This window comes from Phaenicophaeus curvirostris, chromosome 2, assembly GCF_032191515.1.
Source record: "Phaenicophaeus curvirostris isolate KB17595 chromosome 2, BPBGC_Pcur_1.0, whole genome shotgun sequence".
In the NCBI taxonomy this organism is placed as follows: Eukaryota; Metazoa; Chordata; class Aves; order Cuculiformes; family Cuculidae; genus Phaenicophaeus; species Phaenicophaeus curvirostris.
This window is the reverse complement of record NC_091393.1, coordinates 11,248,958-11,265,678: the sequence shown is the minus strand read 5'-3', so window position 1 is coordinate 11,265,678 and position 16,721 is coordinate 11,248,958. Positions and strand designations below refer to the sequence as shown.

Below are 16,721 nucleotides of genomic sequence, written 5' to 3'. Positions count from 1 at the left end.
TCCCACTTTTCCTTTAGTTTGCCCAAATCCATAGTATTCAAAGGAGCACTCGGCATGTCCTGTAGATGAAAAAGCCCAGTTTGAAATTAGTTTGAAATTTGAAATTTTGGTGTAGTGTCAGGACAGGTTGTTTCAGTTTTTCTCCTCATTGCTTTTGGGTAATGCTTTTGTAACTGCTGTGGAGTTGGTGGATGTGGAACAGGATTATGTATTTAAAGTATAAGCAAGCTTTTTAAACTACAGTAGAACTAGATTGCTTTAGCAACCACACTCTTGACAAGTGCGTAAAGTCTATAGTTAAGCTCTGGGATTATATATAGCAACAAAGCTGGTGAAAGGGCTGGAGAACAGGCCTTATGAGGAGCGGCTGAGAGAGCTGGGGGTGTTTAGCCTGGAGAAGAGGAGGCTGAGAGGTGACCTCATTGCTCTCTACAACTACCTGAAAGGACGTTGTAGAGAGGAGGGTGCTGGCCTCTTCTCCCAAGTGACAGGGGACAGGACAAGAGGGAATGGCCTCAAGCTCCGCCAGGGGAGGTTTAGGCTAGACGTTAGGAAAAAATTCTTTACAGAAAGGGTCATTGGGCACTGGCAGAGGCTGCCCAGGGAGGTGGTTGAGTCACCTTCCCTGGAGGTGTTTAAGGCACGGGTGGACGAGGTGCTGAGGGATATGGTTTAGTGTTTGGTAGGAACGGTTGGACTCGGTGATCCGGTGGGTCTCTTCCAACCTGGTTATTCTGTGATTCTGTGATAGCAGTTTCCTGCAAGTTCAGACAATTCCTACTAAAATACCTCTGCCAAAGGTAAAAAATGACTTTCAGAAAACAGGTAGAAAGTGCTTTTTTTTCTCCAAAATCTTCCTGTCACAAAAACAGGACAGACGCTGTATCTGAGAAGGTACTGTATCCAAGACTTTTTCTGTAGCACTGCTATCGAAATAGTTTCTCATCCTGATTTGCTTAAGTTGTTTGTCCCTATCTCTGCATGCAAAGATCAAGTCTTTATTGTAGCTTCTTTTTTTTTGAGGATGCTTTTCAGGTTTCTCAGGTAATTTTTAGTTCTGTACCTTTCTATCTGTAGTCCCCCACTTGATTACCATTTGCTAATTTAGCAAGTGTGCTTTACCTTCCCTTATCTTAGTTGTGCATAAAATGATTGAAAACTGCTAGATGTAGAATAGTTAGATAAAAGTTAGTGATAGCTACCATCCAACTGTGGCTTTATAGCAGGCTGTTTTGAACATAATGCTGAGGTGCTTACCTAACGGTGTTTGTGTTATGCTTTTGTATTTCAGAATTTGAGGCAACAGATTCTTGAACTGTTGGGTCCAATTTCAATGAATCATGGTGTTCACTTTATGGCTGCTATTGCGTTTGTATGGAATGAAAGGAGGCAAAATAAAAATACTTCTAGGACAAAGGTACTTTTATACTACAGTGGTCACTTCAAATAATGGTAATAGCTTTAAGTTATTTAGAAGCATTAAGGAGAAAATTCAGGCATTCCTGTGCAAGAATACATATTATGAATTACGGAGGATATTTGTATTGTATTTCTAATTTGCTACTGTACTGTCGGGAAGCTATGAGTTTGTTTAGGAATGGGATAATCTTCCTGAATTCTTTAGGAAAACAGTGATTCCAACTCTCTAGCTGAACTATTAGTTACTAACATTTCAATCCCAAGAAGCCGGCTGCCTTAATTTGGGCATAGGCATTGCCTGTGATAACTATCTTTGACATACATTTGATTCTTTCAGGTTATTCCTGCAGCAGGTGAAGAACAACTTCTTCTGGTTGAGCTAGTTCGCTCCATCAGTGTTATGAGAACAGAGACTGTTATACAAACAGTGAAAGAAGTTTTGAAGCAGCCTCCAGCCATAGCGAAGGACAAGGTATGAAAACTGTAGAGGATTTATTGATTTATTTCGTGTCTTACAGCTGCTTAGAACACTGATAACATGGATGATTCATGAAGCTGAGCAAGTAGTTATGCTGCTGCTCAGTGAGTGTGGAAATCGTCACAATATCCAATAGACAACTGAACTTTTGGAGGAAAGTCATACCTCCTTGAGTCATTACCATTTACTGAACCACTCAAGAATCCTGCTTACTACTTCTGTGCAAGACTGTGTTTTATAGGAATAGGTTGCTTATGTGAGGGAAACAGCTGCACACCTTGACATCAGGTGATTTTTCAGGTGGGAAAGGGAAGTGGGGAAAAGAGGGAATAAAAAAAAAGAATAACTTTATATCTTTATATCTTTATGTCTAAGTGAACATTTCTAATTTCCTGTCAATGAAGCTGTATCTTCAAACAGTGCAGTGACATCATAGCATTGTCAGTTTTGCCCTGGCAAGTGTGGGAAAACAAGTCAATCTCTTATTCCTGATAACATGGGGTTTGTATCTCTTTCTAGAAACATCTTTCACTGGAAGTCTGCATGTTGCAGTTTTTCTATGCTTATACTCAAAGGTAAGACAAGAAGTTTGTCATTGGTACCACTCCAACCTTGGGCTGAAAAGCATGTCTCTAGATTACTCTGTTCTTCTGCCTTCCTCTTTTTGTAATGATTTGATGTAGCCACCTAAAATTAAATGAGAAAAAACGAAGAATTGAGTGTTGATCCAGAATATGACAGAAGAATTGAGGCAGAAAGAAAATGGGGAATACCTGAGGGTGATGGTGCTGTTTTCATTGTCGTCTCTGTGCTCCCTCTTAGGATTCCAGTGACCAGCTTAGTAGACAGCTGGGCAGCACTGCTGCTTCTCTTAAAGGATTCCATCCAGGTTGGTCTTCCAGCTCCAGGACAATTCCTCATACTTGGGTAAGTGCTTTTGATATTTGCCTTTTCTGAAGATGGTCAAACATAAGTATCTGAAACTGTACTGAATTGTTAGTGTTTTCAAATCTCTGACTTATTTTTGAGTGGAGACAAATACCTGTTCCCTGAGTTCTGTGGATTTTATCAAATTAGTTTTCTTCTGTGAGAAATGGTTGCATATATTAGATTTTATATTATAATGTGATATAAGCCACAGTCTTACCTTACCAATTATTTGAGCCATTCCCGCTCTTTAAATGGTAGATTTAAATTCCTGATTTTACTTAGAAAATAACTATAATGACTAGTCCACTAGAAAAGATTGGTTCCCAGCATGAAAACAGTTTGTGGTGTGTTAGAAATAAAATGATGAATATGGTTTTCTGTGTAAAACTTCAAGGATCATTTCCTTGAATTTCTGGAACTTACCTTCCATACTAAATTTTCTCTAAAGATACTTGTGTATAGTCTAGCAAAATATGTTCATGAACTATTTTGTTATGATCAAAATGAGCCTGAGAAACTTGAAAGGATGTTTTCTAGCATATTAATAAGTAGCAATGACTAAAGGTTTAGTGGATAACTATTTTGCATGTAAATTTCTTCAGGTTTGTCCTGGCTTTTAAAATTACTGAATAAAATCCATATCTACTTCTAATTTTTTCAGTGTTCTTAATGAGTTTATTATGAAAAACCCAAGCATGGAGAATAAAAAGGACCAAAGAGATCTCCAGGTAAAGAAAAATATTGTATATAAATCTCTTTTGAAAGTATTAAACAATAAATATGTAATTTGAGGTAATCATATGAATGACGATAGTGCACTCAAATTATTTTCTGTATTTTTAAGCAATTAATAACTGTGAAACAAATTAAAATATTTGTTGCTTGCAAGTTAAGTGTTTTATTTAGTATAGTTTCCAAAAGAAATTAGGCTTGTGTACTGTCCCTCTTCTACCCCCCCAAGGAATGACAACCAAGCTGAGTTTGATGGTAGAGTAGATATCCTAGAGATATTCCTATATGCTTTTTAAAATTTCTGTTATATAGAAGAGGAAGATATTGCTGCCTCGCATCAGGGAGAGAAAGCAGCTGGATAGCATTCAGGTGCTGTCAGTTTTCTAGCCACGCAGTTTGGGAAGCAAGAGGGAGCTGTAGGTAGAGGTTATTGAGAAATGAAGTGTAGGAGGTGTTAGAGAGCTGGGTCACAAGCAAAAAGGGTGATGGGGCTGGAAGGTAAACTGAGGTAGAGACATGTCAAAGACATGATTGTAAGAAACCGGCCTTTATTAACTTTTATTAACATGCTAGCCAAGAAGCAACGTGCTCTTTGTTTGATTTAATGTTTCTTTTACTCTATTAAGTGTGTGTGTGTTATTCTTACTTTGATGGTTTGTGTCTCTTTTCTTATTTTACCAGATGCATGTTTAGGACCATAGTCAGTTCTACTGGTTTTGGCTGGGGCAAAGTTAAATTTCTTTTGAAACCAGGGCATCAGTATATGCGGTAGGAAGGACTCTGTCAAAAAAAAAAACATTTGGTCCATCTTACTCACAGAAAGATGTACTAAAGTATTTTTCTTCTCTTAACTTCAAGCCCTTTCTCAAATGTACTAGAATTGTCTAATACAACAGCTCTGTAGTCTGAAACGAATTTTAGAATCTTCTTAGTGCTCTTCATAATCTGTCAAAAGATCTAATTTTCTGTAAAGTTATTCATCGCTGATAATATTGAAAAGAAATTACTTGAAAGCAGTTCTATAAGCTTGTGTGCTGTCCCTCTTCTGCCACCCCAAGGTGTGACGACCAAGCTGAGTTCTTTGCTTAGTTCTATACTTAGTTACAGATTATCTATAAAAACACATGCCAGGTCAACAAATAAGTCCTTCTGCATGAAGTTCTTGAAATGCTTAGGGTTTTTTTTCCACCAGGACGTGACGCACAAGATAGTGGATGCCATTGGGGCAATTGCCGGTTCTTCGTTGGAACAGACTACTTGGCTAAGACGAAACTTAGAGGTTAAGCCTTCGCCCAAGATTATGGTTGATGGAAACAACTTGGAATCAGATGTTGAAGGTAGTTTCATTTTTCATCTTTATTTTAAATGAAACATTAATTATCAGGCCAAAATTATAAGAGGACAGCCTTACCCTATTTGAATACATGAAAAATGCTCCAGTTCTGTTCAGGAGTTAGTACCTTACACAGTGGTAAAGTCTGTACATCTTCAAAATCTATGCTATTAAAATATGCTTGTGAGGTAAATAATAACTTAAGAAAACTAACTTTGGACATTTTTTTTATTATTATTTTCATTTAGATATGTTGTCTCCAGCAATGGAAACTTCAAACATAACTCCATCTGTTTATAGTGTCCATGCATTGACCTTACTTTCTGAGGTAAATGTCCCCTCAGATGTAATAAATACTGTCTTATAGTAACTTACATTCTATAAAGCTTTGGACTAGAAGTTTGGGGTAAAAGGTTTGATGGGAAAGTGGTGCCAGTGGGTTCTGGTTCCTGTCATGTAAAATGTGTGACACTTTGTTACTAAAACTATTGCAAAGCTTGTGAGGTGGATGAAAGGTAAAGCATAGCTTTTCAGATGAGTAGTATGGGAAAATTGTTAACTGTATGTGTTATTGCTAATAATCAGTGTATCTTTTTTTTTCCTTTTTTTTTTTTTTTTTTTTTTTTTCCTGTAGCTTGTTCTGTAGAATGCTTTGCCCAGGAGCTTATGTTTCTGTGTTTTTACCTTAGTTTGCTTTAAAAAAATGATAGAATAGTTAGACTCTGGATTTTGTATAGTGCCTGAAATCTGATCACTTCTTTTATAAACTTGAACATTCAGTAAAGGACATTATACAAAAAGCGCTGAACAGAAGGTAAAACGCAATTTGGGGGTGCATGATAATCAATCTTCCTTTTCCTTTTGTAGGTTTTGGCTCATCTCTTGGATATGGTTTTCTACAGTGATGAGAAAGAGAGGGTTATTCCTTTGCTTGTAAATATTATGCACTATGTTGTTCCCTACCTCCGTAATCACAGGTATCTTTACAATTTATTGAATTTATGTAGATTTCTACAGCTGGTTGAAATTTAGTGGGTGATGCTTAAGTTGAAACAGTCATTATATGGATTTAGGTGTTTGTCAGACTTTCTGTAAAGCAGCAGTTCAAAATGTCTCATGTTGAATTTTTTTTCTTTAGTGCTCACAATGCATCCAGCTATCGAGCCTGTGTGCAGTTATTAAGCAGTCTTAGTGGGTATCAGTATACGAGGAGAGCATGGAAAAAGGAAGCCTTCGACCTCTTTATGGATTCCAGTTTCTTTCAGATGGATGCTTTGTGTGTTAACCAGTAAGACTTTCTTTTTCCTGCTTATATCAATGACTTACCAATTTTATGTACACCATTACACAAGATGATAAGTAATGTGGACCAAAATTCCCCAACAGACCTCTGTTGAGAGAAATAGAAGGATGTTCTGTTTTAGGTTACCACATGCAATGTGAAACTCCCTTAACCTAAGGTGTATTTCTGTGCAGAAGTCCATTTTTTTTTAACTTCAAGGTATTTTTTTTTAATTTTATGAGGAAAAGTAGTTGTTGTTTTATAGTTTCAGATCAAATTGTACTGAGTAAATGGTACCTGTGAAGCAGAGAACTTGGATTGGAAACCTTAGCAAACGTGAGCCTGAATTAGTTAAAAGAGCAGCAAGAGCTCTGTAAATAGTCCTGTAAATTCCTGTTTTCTTCCTTGCTTTTCTGATTTGTGTATGATCTTCCTCTTCTAGTTGGAGAGCTATTATGGATAATTTGATGACACATGACAAAACCACATTCAGGGATTTAATGAGTAAGTGTTAATTGATGTAGTAGTGACTTTTCTTCAAGGGAAACATTAAAAAATAGAAAATAACTATCTTGAAGAAAACACTTATTCAGCATTTATTCCAATCTGTTTGAATTATTCAGTATTTTTTGTTTTCTTCAACTACTTGTTTCTGGAGATCCGTAATTAAGAACACTTGAAGTGAGAGAATTTGAGACTGTCCTGGCCCACTGTGAATTTTGCCTTGATTAAGCAATGCCAGTGGGAGGCTTGGGGTGGAGGGAGTTGTGGTTGGTTTGTTATGTGGTTTTGGGTTTTTTTTTCAGGTCTAATGCCAGCTCTGCTTAAGGAAAAATTGCTTCTGCATATCTCAGACTCCTGAGCTTCTATACCCACAAATTGTATTTAAGAAAAAAATGGCTAAATTCCCTCTCAGAAGCTTCCAAACTAAGACACAGTTTTGCATAATTAGGAGTTTTCTTTCAACATGCATCTTAAATCACTGGTCAAAACTACAAATTGCAGAACACACATCATCTTAATGGCTGCTTTTGAACTACATTAATGCAATGAGAGTTAGTTTTTCCTTAAAGTCAAACAGCAGGGAAATCTGAAGTTCATCTTTGCATTACCCATTTTCTCTTTCAGCACGTGTGGCCGTGGCTCAGAGCAGTTCACTCAATCTGTTTGCTAATCGAGAGGCAGAACTGGAACAGCGTGCTATGCTCCTGAAGAGACTGGCTTTTGCAATCTTTAGTAGTGAGATAGACCAATACCAGAAATACCTTCCAGACATACAAGGTCAGTAAAAATCTATCACTTAATAGACTTCTGGAATCTGATGTGGACTGAGGAATATTTGTATTTCAGAGTAACAATAGGTAAATATTCAGGCATATTTGTGTGTGGCACCATTTCTGTGAGAGATGGAAGAATCAAGAATTCAAGGTGAGCTTGGAGGGGCCTATGAGTTCAGTTCTGGGCCCCTCACCACAAGAAGGATGTTGAGGCTCTGGAACGAGTCCAGAGAAGAGCAACGAAGCTGGTGAAGGGGCTGGAGAACAGGCCTTATGAGGAACAGCTGAGAGAGCTGGGGTTGTTTAGCCTGGAGGAGGCTGAGGGGAGACCTCATTGCTCTCTACAACTACCTGAAAGGAGATTGTAGAGAGGAGGGTGCTGGCCTCTTCTCCCAAATGCCTGGGGACAGGACAGGAGGGAATGGCCTCAAGTTGAGTCAGGGGAGGTTCAGGCTTGACATCAGGAAAAATTTTTTCATGGAAAGGATCATTGGACACTGGCAGAGGCTGCCTAGGGAGGTGGTTGAGTCCCCATCCCTGAAGGTATTTAAAAGACGGGTAGACAAGGTGTTCTGGGTCGTGATTGACATAGTGGCAGATAGGAATTGTTGGACTCGATGATCCGGTGGGTCTTTTCCTACCTGGTGATTCTGTGATTCTATGTGATTGGGAATGGGAGCTGCTTGGTTTTAATCAAAGATGATGCAAATAGTTATGGCAGCTTCTTCTATATATATTGTCTTTTAGTATTACCAAGATGGACACTTTAATTTTTTCCTCTGTGTGGAAAGTTGATTGCATAATGTTTCATGTTTGATTTGTTCCAGGTTTTAATCTATGAAGGTTTTGTTCCCCAGTTTGTCAGTAGCTGGGTTTACTATGGTCAAGATGGTTTAACTGGTATTAGTTCCAGAGGGCCTGTGTTGGTTTGACTGGAAAATTTCTTTATCTCCCTCTGTGTTGAATACTTAGAGGTAGTTATGGTTAGATAAGAGCGTATTGCCCCTGTATAGTATTCCATGTACTATGATGATGTAGCCTTTTAATAACATATCCTAGCTGTTTGGACCATCATCATATTGTTTGGAATCTGTTAACCCCTCTTTTTGGAATGGGTGAAATCCTGCTTAAGGTGAGCAAAACTCTCAGATGCTATATTGCATTTATATAGGGAACTTTAACAAAAATATGCAGCTACACTGTAATGAGGTTTCTCACTTTTGTTGCTTGGTGAAAAAACAGTAGCAAAGTCCTGAAACAGTAACATGACAGATAATATACAAAGAAATTAAGTGTAAATGAGGGAAGAAGAAAATGCCAGTTGGAATTACTCCGCACTGAGAAAACCTTCTTGGCTTTTTGTTTCAGAAAGGCTGGTAGAAAGTCTTCGTTTGCCGCAGGTGCCCACCCTTCATTCCCAAGTGTTCCTGTTTTTTAGAGTATTACTTTTAAGAATGTCTCCACAGCACCTTACCTCGCTTTGGCCTACCATGATCACTGAGCTGGTGAGTTGAGTTAGCATTCATGACTTGGAAGAGTGGTGCAAATTTGAGATATAGCCTCATTTCTCAGTGTTTTTAAGACAGTGTCTTCTGGATAATATGCATGTAAATGTACAACGGACACAGATTGGAGGCTGACTTATTTTCCTTGTCCTGATGTCTATGTTTTGCAGCTAAATGGAAAAATCTGTTCACTTACGTTATTTAAGCTCTTCAGGTGTTTCCTGAATTAAACTTGCATCTGTTCTCATTGTTGCCTACTGACTCCTACCTCAATTTCTACCTACGTATGTGTGCTCTTTCTGCTGTTCCTGCTCCTACCCTGCTCTGTGTTCCTTCTTTCTACTTTCCTGGTCATTCAGTCCTCTTCCTCCAGCAATGGGGATGAGGCGCTGCATAAAGGAGTCAGAATCCGCGTTGTATTGGCAGTTGATAGTTATTCAGATCACATTGTAGCTGAAATTTCTTAACAAGATTTATACGAGACTGGACTTGGCTTTCTTCTTTCTCTTGTTCAACACTGCATAACATGGCAGGATCAACATATGATTTCAGAGCTGCTACCTGTGGAGTCTCCACTGTTGGCTGTTTCACACATTCTTTTGGGTTTCAGCTTTGGCAGTGGGAATGGAGGAGAGTGATTGGTGCATCCTGTGGTCTGTTTGGCCTGTTAGCTGAGTAGTTCCCAAGGGGCTGGTTAACACAAATGGCAAATTGGGATCACTGCTGTGAGGTTTTTTTGTATCTGTTGGCTCCTAACCTAATGCTTAGTTAGCCATAGATCTAAGCAATAAAAGGAGAAAAGCTGTATGAAGTATTTTAAGGGTCAAGCGCGTAGTTTTAGCCTGTTTGAGCCTGTCTGTCGTGCTTTAACCTTCTCTGGCAACTGAGACAACACAGGTGCTTACTCATCCTCCCCCTGTGGGATCAGGTGAAGAACTGGAAGGTTACAAGTGAGAAAATGTGTGGATTGAGATAAAGTTGGGTTTATATTTTTTTTTAAAAATACTTATATGCCTCTGGTCAGTTGGAGTCAGGTGTCCCAGCTGTGTCTCCTTCCAGCCTCTTGTGCGCCCCCAGCCTACTTGCTGTTGGGGGAGTCTGAGGAGCAGAAAAGAAAAACAAATAAAACATGCATGTGTTATTCACACTGTTTTCAGGCCAAACCCAGAGCATAGCCCCATACTAGCTACTGTGAAGAAATTTAAGTCTATTCCAGCCAAAGCGAGTACACTATCAATAGTATAAATGGTAGGAATGCCATTGTAATCTGAAAGATGTGCTAAAAGGTGGGAGCAGTGTGCCCCTCTGATTCCTTGTGCTTTCCCTGGCCATTATGCAAGTTACTGCAGTCCTGGGACTACTTTGAGTGCTCTATGCCATCTGGGAACTTGCACATGAGTTTGATTTCTCCTTTATGGAACTCTGTTCACAGTTGCTTCAGGTCTTGCTTTCTACTGGGCTTCCTTTCTAAGTAATGGAGGGGATTAACCTCTCAGAGCTTTCCTGGCCTTAAGAGTCATATGTTTCATATGGCCCTTGGGCTACTCAAGCTATACATAAGGGATGAAAGGGTTTCAAGTGCCCGTGTCAAGTCGTAACTCAGTGGGTTATTTCATCATCCAGGAACAGAAATAAAGCTCCAAACAATAGTTCCTCTAAAGCTTATTATTGAGGCCTCCCTACAGTATTTTCTTGAGTCACAGTCTATTAAAAAATGGTATTAAACTGTAGTATTTGATCTTCAGGTACAAGTATTTTTACTGATGGAACAGGAGCTCACTGCTGATGAAGACATTTCCAGGTAAACTTATGAACTTCCCACTTGTTTAACTTCATAACAGTCTCCTGGCATGCTGATGGGCAATTGAGTCATTCTCTAGAATAATTTGTCTTAGAATTGTAAAGCTGAAATGAAAAGGACAAATGAAGAGTAGTTTAGTCTGACTGCAGTACCAGGGACGTGCTGTTCAGGGCAAAACAAAAAAAGAATTCCACCCTCAAATTATTCATAAACAATTAAGGTAATTTATGCAATACAAATATGTTCTCACAGTTTCTTCCTGGCTAAAATGGCACTGCTTCTGCAATTAAAATGTGCATGGCATGACTTAATATCTGTATTAAATGTATATTTAGAATGATTTGATGCAATTGTTTTTTATGCACTTTTGTTGCCTAAATAAAAATGTGGTTTCTTCTACGGTTAGAAAGACATAAGATGATGTAGATAATTTTTCTTGTTTCATTTGTTGTCTGTTTCTATCCCATCTGCCTTCTGCACAGTATGATCTAGTTTCAGGCTATGCTAGCAATAGAGGCAGATTTCTCAAAAGAACAGGAGTAATTTGTAATTTGCCCAAGTCTTGTTCTTCACTTTTTTCTAGATTCTCTTTGGTTTTTTGAAGAATTTTTCTCTAAAATTAAGTATTATTGACATGACTGACAGTTTTAAACGTTCTTTTATTTTGGATGTCTGATGACAATGAGATAAATCATAACATGATTATTATGTCTTAACATTTTAGTTTGTATATATATAAACGCAAGAGACTCCCACCATAGCAGACTTGCAATGTTCTGGTTTAATTTATGGATACAGTATTGAGTTGGTAAATAAAGACTTGTGTGGTCATGAAGGCAAGTAAGGAAGATCATGTTCCCAGGGTGGCAGAAAGCTGTTATGACTCATCTGCTTGCTCTAATTTATTTTAGAACTTCTGGCCCGTCTGTTGCTGGCCTGGAGACAACGTACACAGGCGGCAATGGGTTTTCCACATCCTATAATAGCCAGAGATGGTTGAACCTATACTTGTCTGCTTGCAAATTTCTGGACTTGGCCCTAGCTTTACCATCTGAAAACCTTCCTCAGTTTCAAATGTAAGTAAAAGATGCTGTCATTGAATATTTTGGATATTTATCTATGCCTTTTGGTACAATTCTAGTGTATAAAAACCTTTATTTTCCTGTTCCCTTTCCTTTCCTGGCTTTCACAGTCAGCAGCCCACAGTTCATTCCCTCCCAGTGTCAGAGAGAGAGTGCCAGTGTCAGGTGGTATGCACCAGATAAGTTCAATCTGATTTGACTTAGCCTCTGGCAAGGGACTCTCCGCACGTGTGAGCTAATCAGTGATTTATTCAAGTATTTTCTTTTTGAAGTATTTAGTTGTGGCAATGTCTACGAGCCCAAAATAAACCCACATGCCTCAGTGACTAATGCATGAGATCAGAGGACTGTTTGTTGTCTCAGCATGACTCACCTATATTACTCCTTCGTGATCTGACTGCAAGAAATCTCCTTGTGAAGGAGACCCCATGGGTTTTTCTTGGTCAGCAGCATTCTTGTGTGCAAACTGCTTCCTCAATGCCTCTGCAATCCTGTTTTGTTGCAAGAAAATAAGTGCAAAAGTAACGTTTGCTGAAGACCCTAGAAATGAGAGGCCACCAAGGACAAAATATCTCATGTTTTCCTTTATTCTGCGCAGTGGTGGCAGTATGAGAGCTGCTGCCCTGGCACAGCTCTGTAGATGTTCGGTAACCTCTAATTATCCTGTTATTTAAAAGATGTTTGTGTGGGCTAGAGGGTGGAAGGACTTGTTCACACTGTGTCAGTTTGTGTGGTATTTCTAAATCTAAAGCTGATATTGAAGGCTTGTTGATTTATTTTATTTTCTCAGGATTTGGCTCATAATTCCTGTTCAGAAACCTATCCTAACCCCCATTATTAGCTAGCCCAGTTTTATTTAGGTCATTACTGTACATTTCTGGAAAGACATTAACCATGCTCAATCACCCTGTACTTTATGGTGTTCTCATGGAGGCTTTGACTGATGTTTTAAGGACAGAAACTTTGATTTCCTTTATAGTTTATAATGCGAGTAGCCAGTCTTTGCAGTGCAGCAAGATGGGGGGGAGGAAATGGTCCACTTGGTCTCATTGGCCTGTGAATAGGTAAAATAGATTATTTTTTTTTACCAGTATGATATATTGAGAACATTTTGTGTGTTGTAATACGCATTACAAATATGCAGCTGTGTTAAAGTAAGCATTGCAAATGTGCAGCAAAGTTTTCTAAGTAACTTACATATTTTTTTAATTCAGAATTGCTTTCATTTTTCTTGCACACAATGAAGGTGTGAATACTACTGGTTTTAGCTTCTCTGCCTTGTCTTACTTTTGCTATCTTTAAATACTTCAAGAAACTCTAAAGGAAAGAGAAAAAGCTATGTTCTCAGCCATGTTTCTTCCTGCTTTTCAGAATGTGCTTTTTCTATTCTTTCTTGTCAGACTGGTGGGTTTTTTTGAGGATTGGGTGTTTTTCCTCCTCTTTCTTTGACACTTAACTAGATACTTCTATTCTTACATCTAGCAGAAGAGCCTGCATCTTCAGTAAGGATAATGTCTTGCTTGTGTTATCTCATGACAGGTATCGTTGGGCTTTTATTCCAGAAGCATCAGATGATTCAGGCTTGGAAGTACGAAGACAGGGTACGCATCAGAGGGAATTCAAACCATATGTGGTGCGTCTAGCAAAACTGCTGCGAAAAAAAGCAAAGGTATGTCTTCGTCCAGTTTTACTTTTCATTGAAAACTTTCATTTAGGGTAACTTACAGCACTGTTTCATTTTTGGATAAGAATGGAAAGGAGTTTATCTGGTGTGGGAGACTCAAGTCAGCAAACTTATGTAGGTATATAAAAAAAAAATCTAAACCAACCACCAAACCAAATAAACAACAACAACAAAAACCCTCAAACCTGCTATAGTAAAAAAAAAAAAAAATCCCTCCTCTATGGTTGGTGACTTTAGAGTTTCCATTTAAAAGCATTATTGGCATTATTTGAATAAAAAGTAGAATACACTTCAGTGTCTAATACTTTTTCACACAAAGTCACTTTCAGGTAGCTAGTCATATATATAGATACCAGTATAACTAACTGCCTTTTAAAGTAGAAAAGCGTTTTTATCCGTAATAATCACATTAAAATACTTAGATAACTGTTGCATTCCTGAAAATGGTAGAACCAAAAGGTTTGAGACTGTGTAGAGCCAGGGAGGGCTGGATTTTTTCCCAGAATCAGTTACAGTGAACGGAAGAAGGCAGAGAGCAATAGAAACAGTTCTGGGGAGATCTTGGCTGCACAGTTTGTAGAGTGGGAGGAGAATTAGGGTGTTGTTGGTGCACATTAAAATCCTAGTTTGGGTCTGGTGGAGTGGAGGCCTGTTCCACTAGCGAAGCTGATGAAAGCTGGCCTGGCCTCATCAGAGGGAGTTCTTTTCTGCTGCCACAAAGTAAGAAGGTTGCTGTCAGATCCTTTGGAGCTTCAGCTGTGAGGACAGAGCCCCCTCGGGCAGGCGCTTCCCTGGAAAGGTTACTGGGTGGACCAGGAATCTGGATGGGCCATGGGAAAAGTTTGAAGCTATATGGGAGAAAGCTTTGAAGTTTCATTCTTAGGTGTTCCTGTAAATACATGGTATTGTCAGAGCTGTAACATTGCTGTAGCTATTGCCTTTACAGTTTCTCATGAATGCTTTTGCTGAGTACTACTGACATACACGTAGCTTTGTAAAATTTAGGAAGAATTCAGTTGCAGACAGATCTGAACTGTTCAAGTAAGGCTCACAGCTACAGGGGATAAAACAAGTATCTGAAGCACATCTGCATTCTTCATTTTATTGTTTTTGAGCCATGAAGATGAGACTAGATTTCTCTTCTCACATGCATAAAGGAATAATCAATTTTAACTGACTGCTAATTAGACATAGCCTCTAACCCTGATGCTCAATGTAGTGTGCTGTACATGTTAGAAAGTTGTCACACTCCAAATATTCTCTCTGCATGACTTACACGTTGCATACGATGTATGAAATGTAAGTGCTGGTAAGTATTGTACATTGAGACAGACGCCTGAAGTCAGGTTTTCCACAGTATGCTTCAAAAATATAGAAAACTCCCTGGAATTTCTGGAACCCCTTAGTGACAGCAGCAGTTGCACACTGTAAACCGGAGCTAATAGCTAGGGATGTAATGAAGAGATAAACATGAGGTAATGAATACTGACTTCCAGGCCATTTCTTCACAGTGTAGAGTAGAATACTGTCACATATAGCTGTGGGTGTTTCTTCCAAAATAACTGTTTGAGCAAAATGTTCCAGTGAATCTTAATTTTCCTTCAGGGCATTCTGACTAACGCTCGAATCCATGTAGTATGGTGTTGCTCAGGCTGTGCTGTCTGAAGGAAATGTGCTTAAAAATCTCCTTCAGGACTACTGCCAATAAACAGAAGAGCAAACTGGCAGTTCTGTTATTGTTTAATGGTGTCTTGGCCACACAAGCCCCAGAGCTTATCTCTGGAGTGTGGAGTCTTTGGGGTGGGTGATTTTCTAGCTGAAGGACAGCACCCACCCAAGCAACTGCACAGCCTTCATGGCAAGGGATTATTTTGATACATGAAATGCAGTCTGAAAGTTCTCCTCTTTCCCTCCACAGGACAAGCAGGAGGACTTTAAGACGGTGGTTTTGGAGGGATTGGAGATGGCCAAGCATCAGGTGAGGGTGGCCTTTGATGCTTGAGTTGTGAAACAAGTTTGCTGTAACACTACCATCACCTCAAGGCCCTGGGCAGTGTTTAGTTTTCAGTAAGAACTGAGAGAGATCAGTCTTGTTAGAGAACAAAGTTGAGAGATTTTTGAAATGAAAGAATCATGAGGGCCCTTATTTTTATACATAACTTAAAAACTTAAGTTGGTTTCCTACGTGAAATACATTACAAAAAGTGTTAGTTCTAAGACGAATTATGATCACAAACCATTATAAAATGAAATAATAAAAAACTTTGCCAAATGGCAGATGTGAAACACACAATCCCTAATCTAGTTTCTGTCAAATTAAGTGTTGTATTAAGTATGTGAGGAATTAGCAGTGTTTGAGGTACTGCCATGAGGAAATGGCTTGGACAGATTGTATTCATTGCTCAGAGAGAGAATTCATATTTACACGAATTTGGTTGCTGTGTAACACTGACTTTTGCTGCCTGCTGAAGGCAATCTGTGCTCTCCACTGCTCAATACCGAGTGTGGCAGAGAACTGGTACTGAAAAGCCTCTCTTCTGCAAATCCAATGCGAAATTTTAAAAGGAGAAACTTTAAAAACTAGTAACTTAATTAAAAGTAGGAGGTATCAACAACTCTTTCTGTGTTGGAATGCAGACTTCCCTTTTTTCTGATTCATTGTCAGCCTTTCTTTTCTTGAGACTTTGTATACAGAGAATAAACAGTAGAGCTAGAATGGTAATCTCCTGTGACAGGGAGCCAGACCACCAGATTAAAACACTGACTATGCTCATATTCCGCTTTAATCTAATGGGGTTTTGTGAAATGGATGTCACGTAGACTCCTGCATTGCAAAAGGCAGGTGCTTCAGATAAAGGGCAAAACCTGTATTTACTTAATAAAAAAATAAAAAAATAAACCAACCCAAAACAAACAACAACAAAAAAGACAAACCCCAAAACAAACCAGAAAGAGTGACGATTGCCATATAAGCAGCTGGATGTTGGTGCTCAGGTATTTTCGCATGCAGGTATTTAAGGCAACCCTAAACAGTGCTACAGCAGTTCACTTACACTGCCTGTAAGCATCTGGTGTGTAACTGCTGCCTTTGCTGGTGGGGTTCCAGAAATTCTCACCCTTGAAATTCCCCCCATGAAGTGAAAGGTGGAAAAATACATACTGGACATTAGTCTTTTACCTGTACTTTTCTTGTTTTGT

General features: G+C 38.8%; 1 protein-coding gene and 1 long non-coding RNA gene across 8 annotated transcripts in view; one reads left to right on the top strand and one right to left on the bottom strand.

The window, feature by feature from the left end:
- DOP1A (DOP1 leucine zipper like protein A) overlaps positions 1-16,721 on the top strand; it is a 70,689-nt gene that overhangs the window by 53,340 nt on the left and 628 nt on the right. For 4 of the 7 annotated variants that reach the window (XM_069851207.1, XM_069851209.1, XM_069851205.1 and 1 more), the window contains 16 exons: positions 1,292-1,417; positions 1,757-1,891; positions 2,417-2,472; positions 2,720-2,824; positions 3,489-3,555; positions 4,752-4,896; positions 5,141-5,220; positions 5,760-5,869; positions 6,031-6,180; positions 6,617-6,678; positions 7,303-7,455; positions 8,820-8,956; positions 10,702-10,757; positions 11,669-11,833; positions 13,379-13,508; positions 15,442-15,501. In XM_069851207.1, the coding sequence (XP_069707308.1) occupies positions 1,292-1,417; positions 1,757-1,891; positions 2,417-2,472; positions 2,720-2,824; positions 3,489-3,555; positions 4,752-4,896; positions 5,141-5,220; positions 5,760-5,869; positions 6,031-6,180; positions 6,617-6,678; positions 7,303-7,455; positions 8,820-8,956; positions 10,702-10,757; positions 11,669-11,833; positions 13,379-13,508; positions 15,442-15,501 (1,737 nt within the window). The remainder of the gene's footprint in view (positions 1-1,291; positions 1,418-1,756; positions 1,892-2,416; positions 2,473-2,719; positions 2,825-3,488; positions 3,556-4,751; positions 4,897-5,140; positions 5,221-5,759; positions 5,870-6,030; positions 6,181-6,616; positions 6,679-7,302; positions 7,456-8,819; positions 8,957-10,701; positions 10,758-11,668; positions 11,834-13,378; positions 13,509-15,441; positions 15,502-16,721) is intronic. The other 3 variants (XM_069851211.1, XM_069851212.1, XM_069851210.1) reach the window with 1 other exon arrangement.
- LOC138717663 (uncharacterized) lies at positions 9,425-10,548 on the bottom strand. Its single transcript, XR_011336920.1, has 2 exons — positions 10,502-10,548; positions 9,425-9,676 (listed from the first exon to the last, which is right to left on the bottom strand). It is a non-coding gene; the product is annotated as an uncharacterized lncRNA (long non-coding RNA).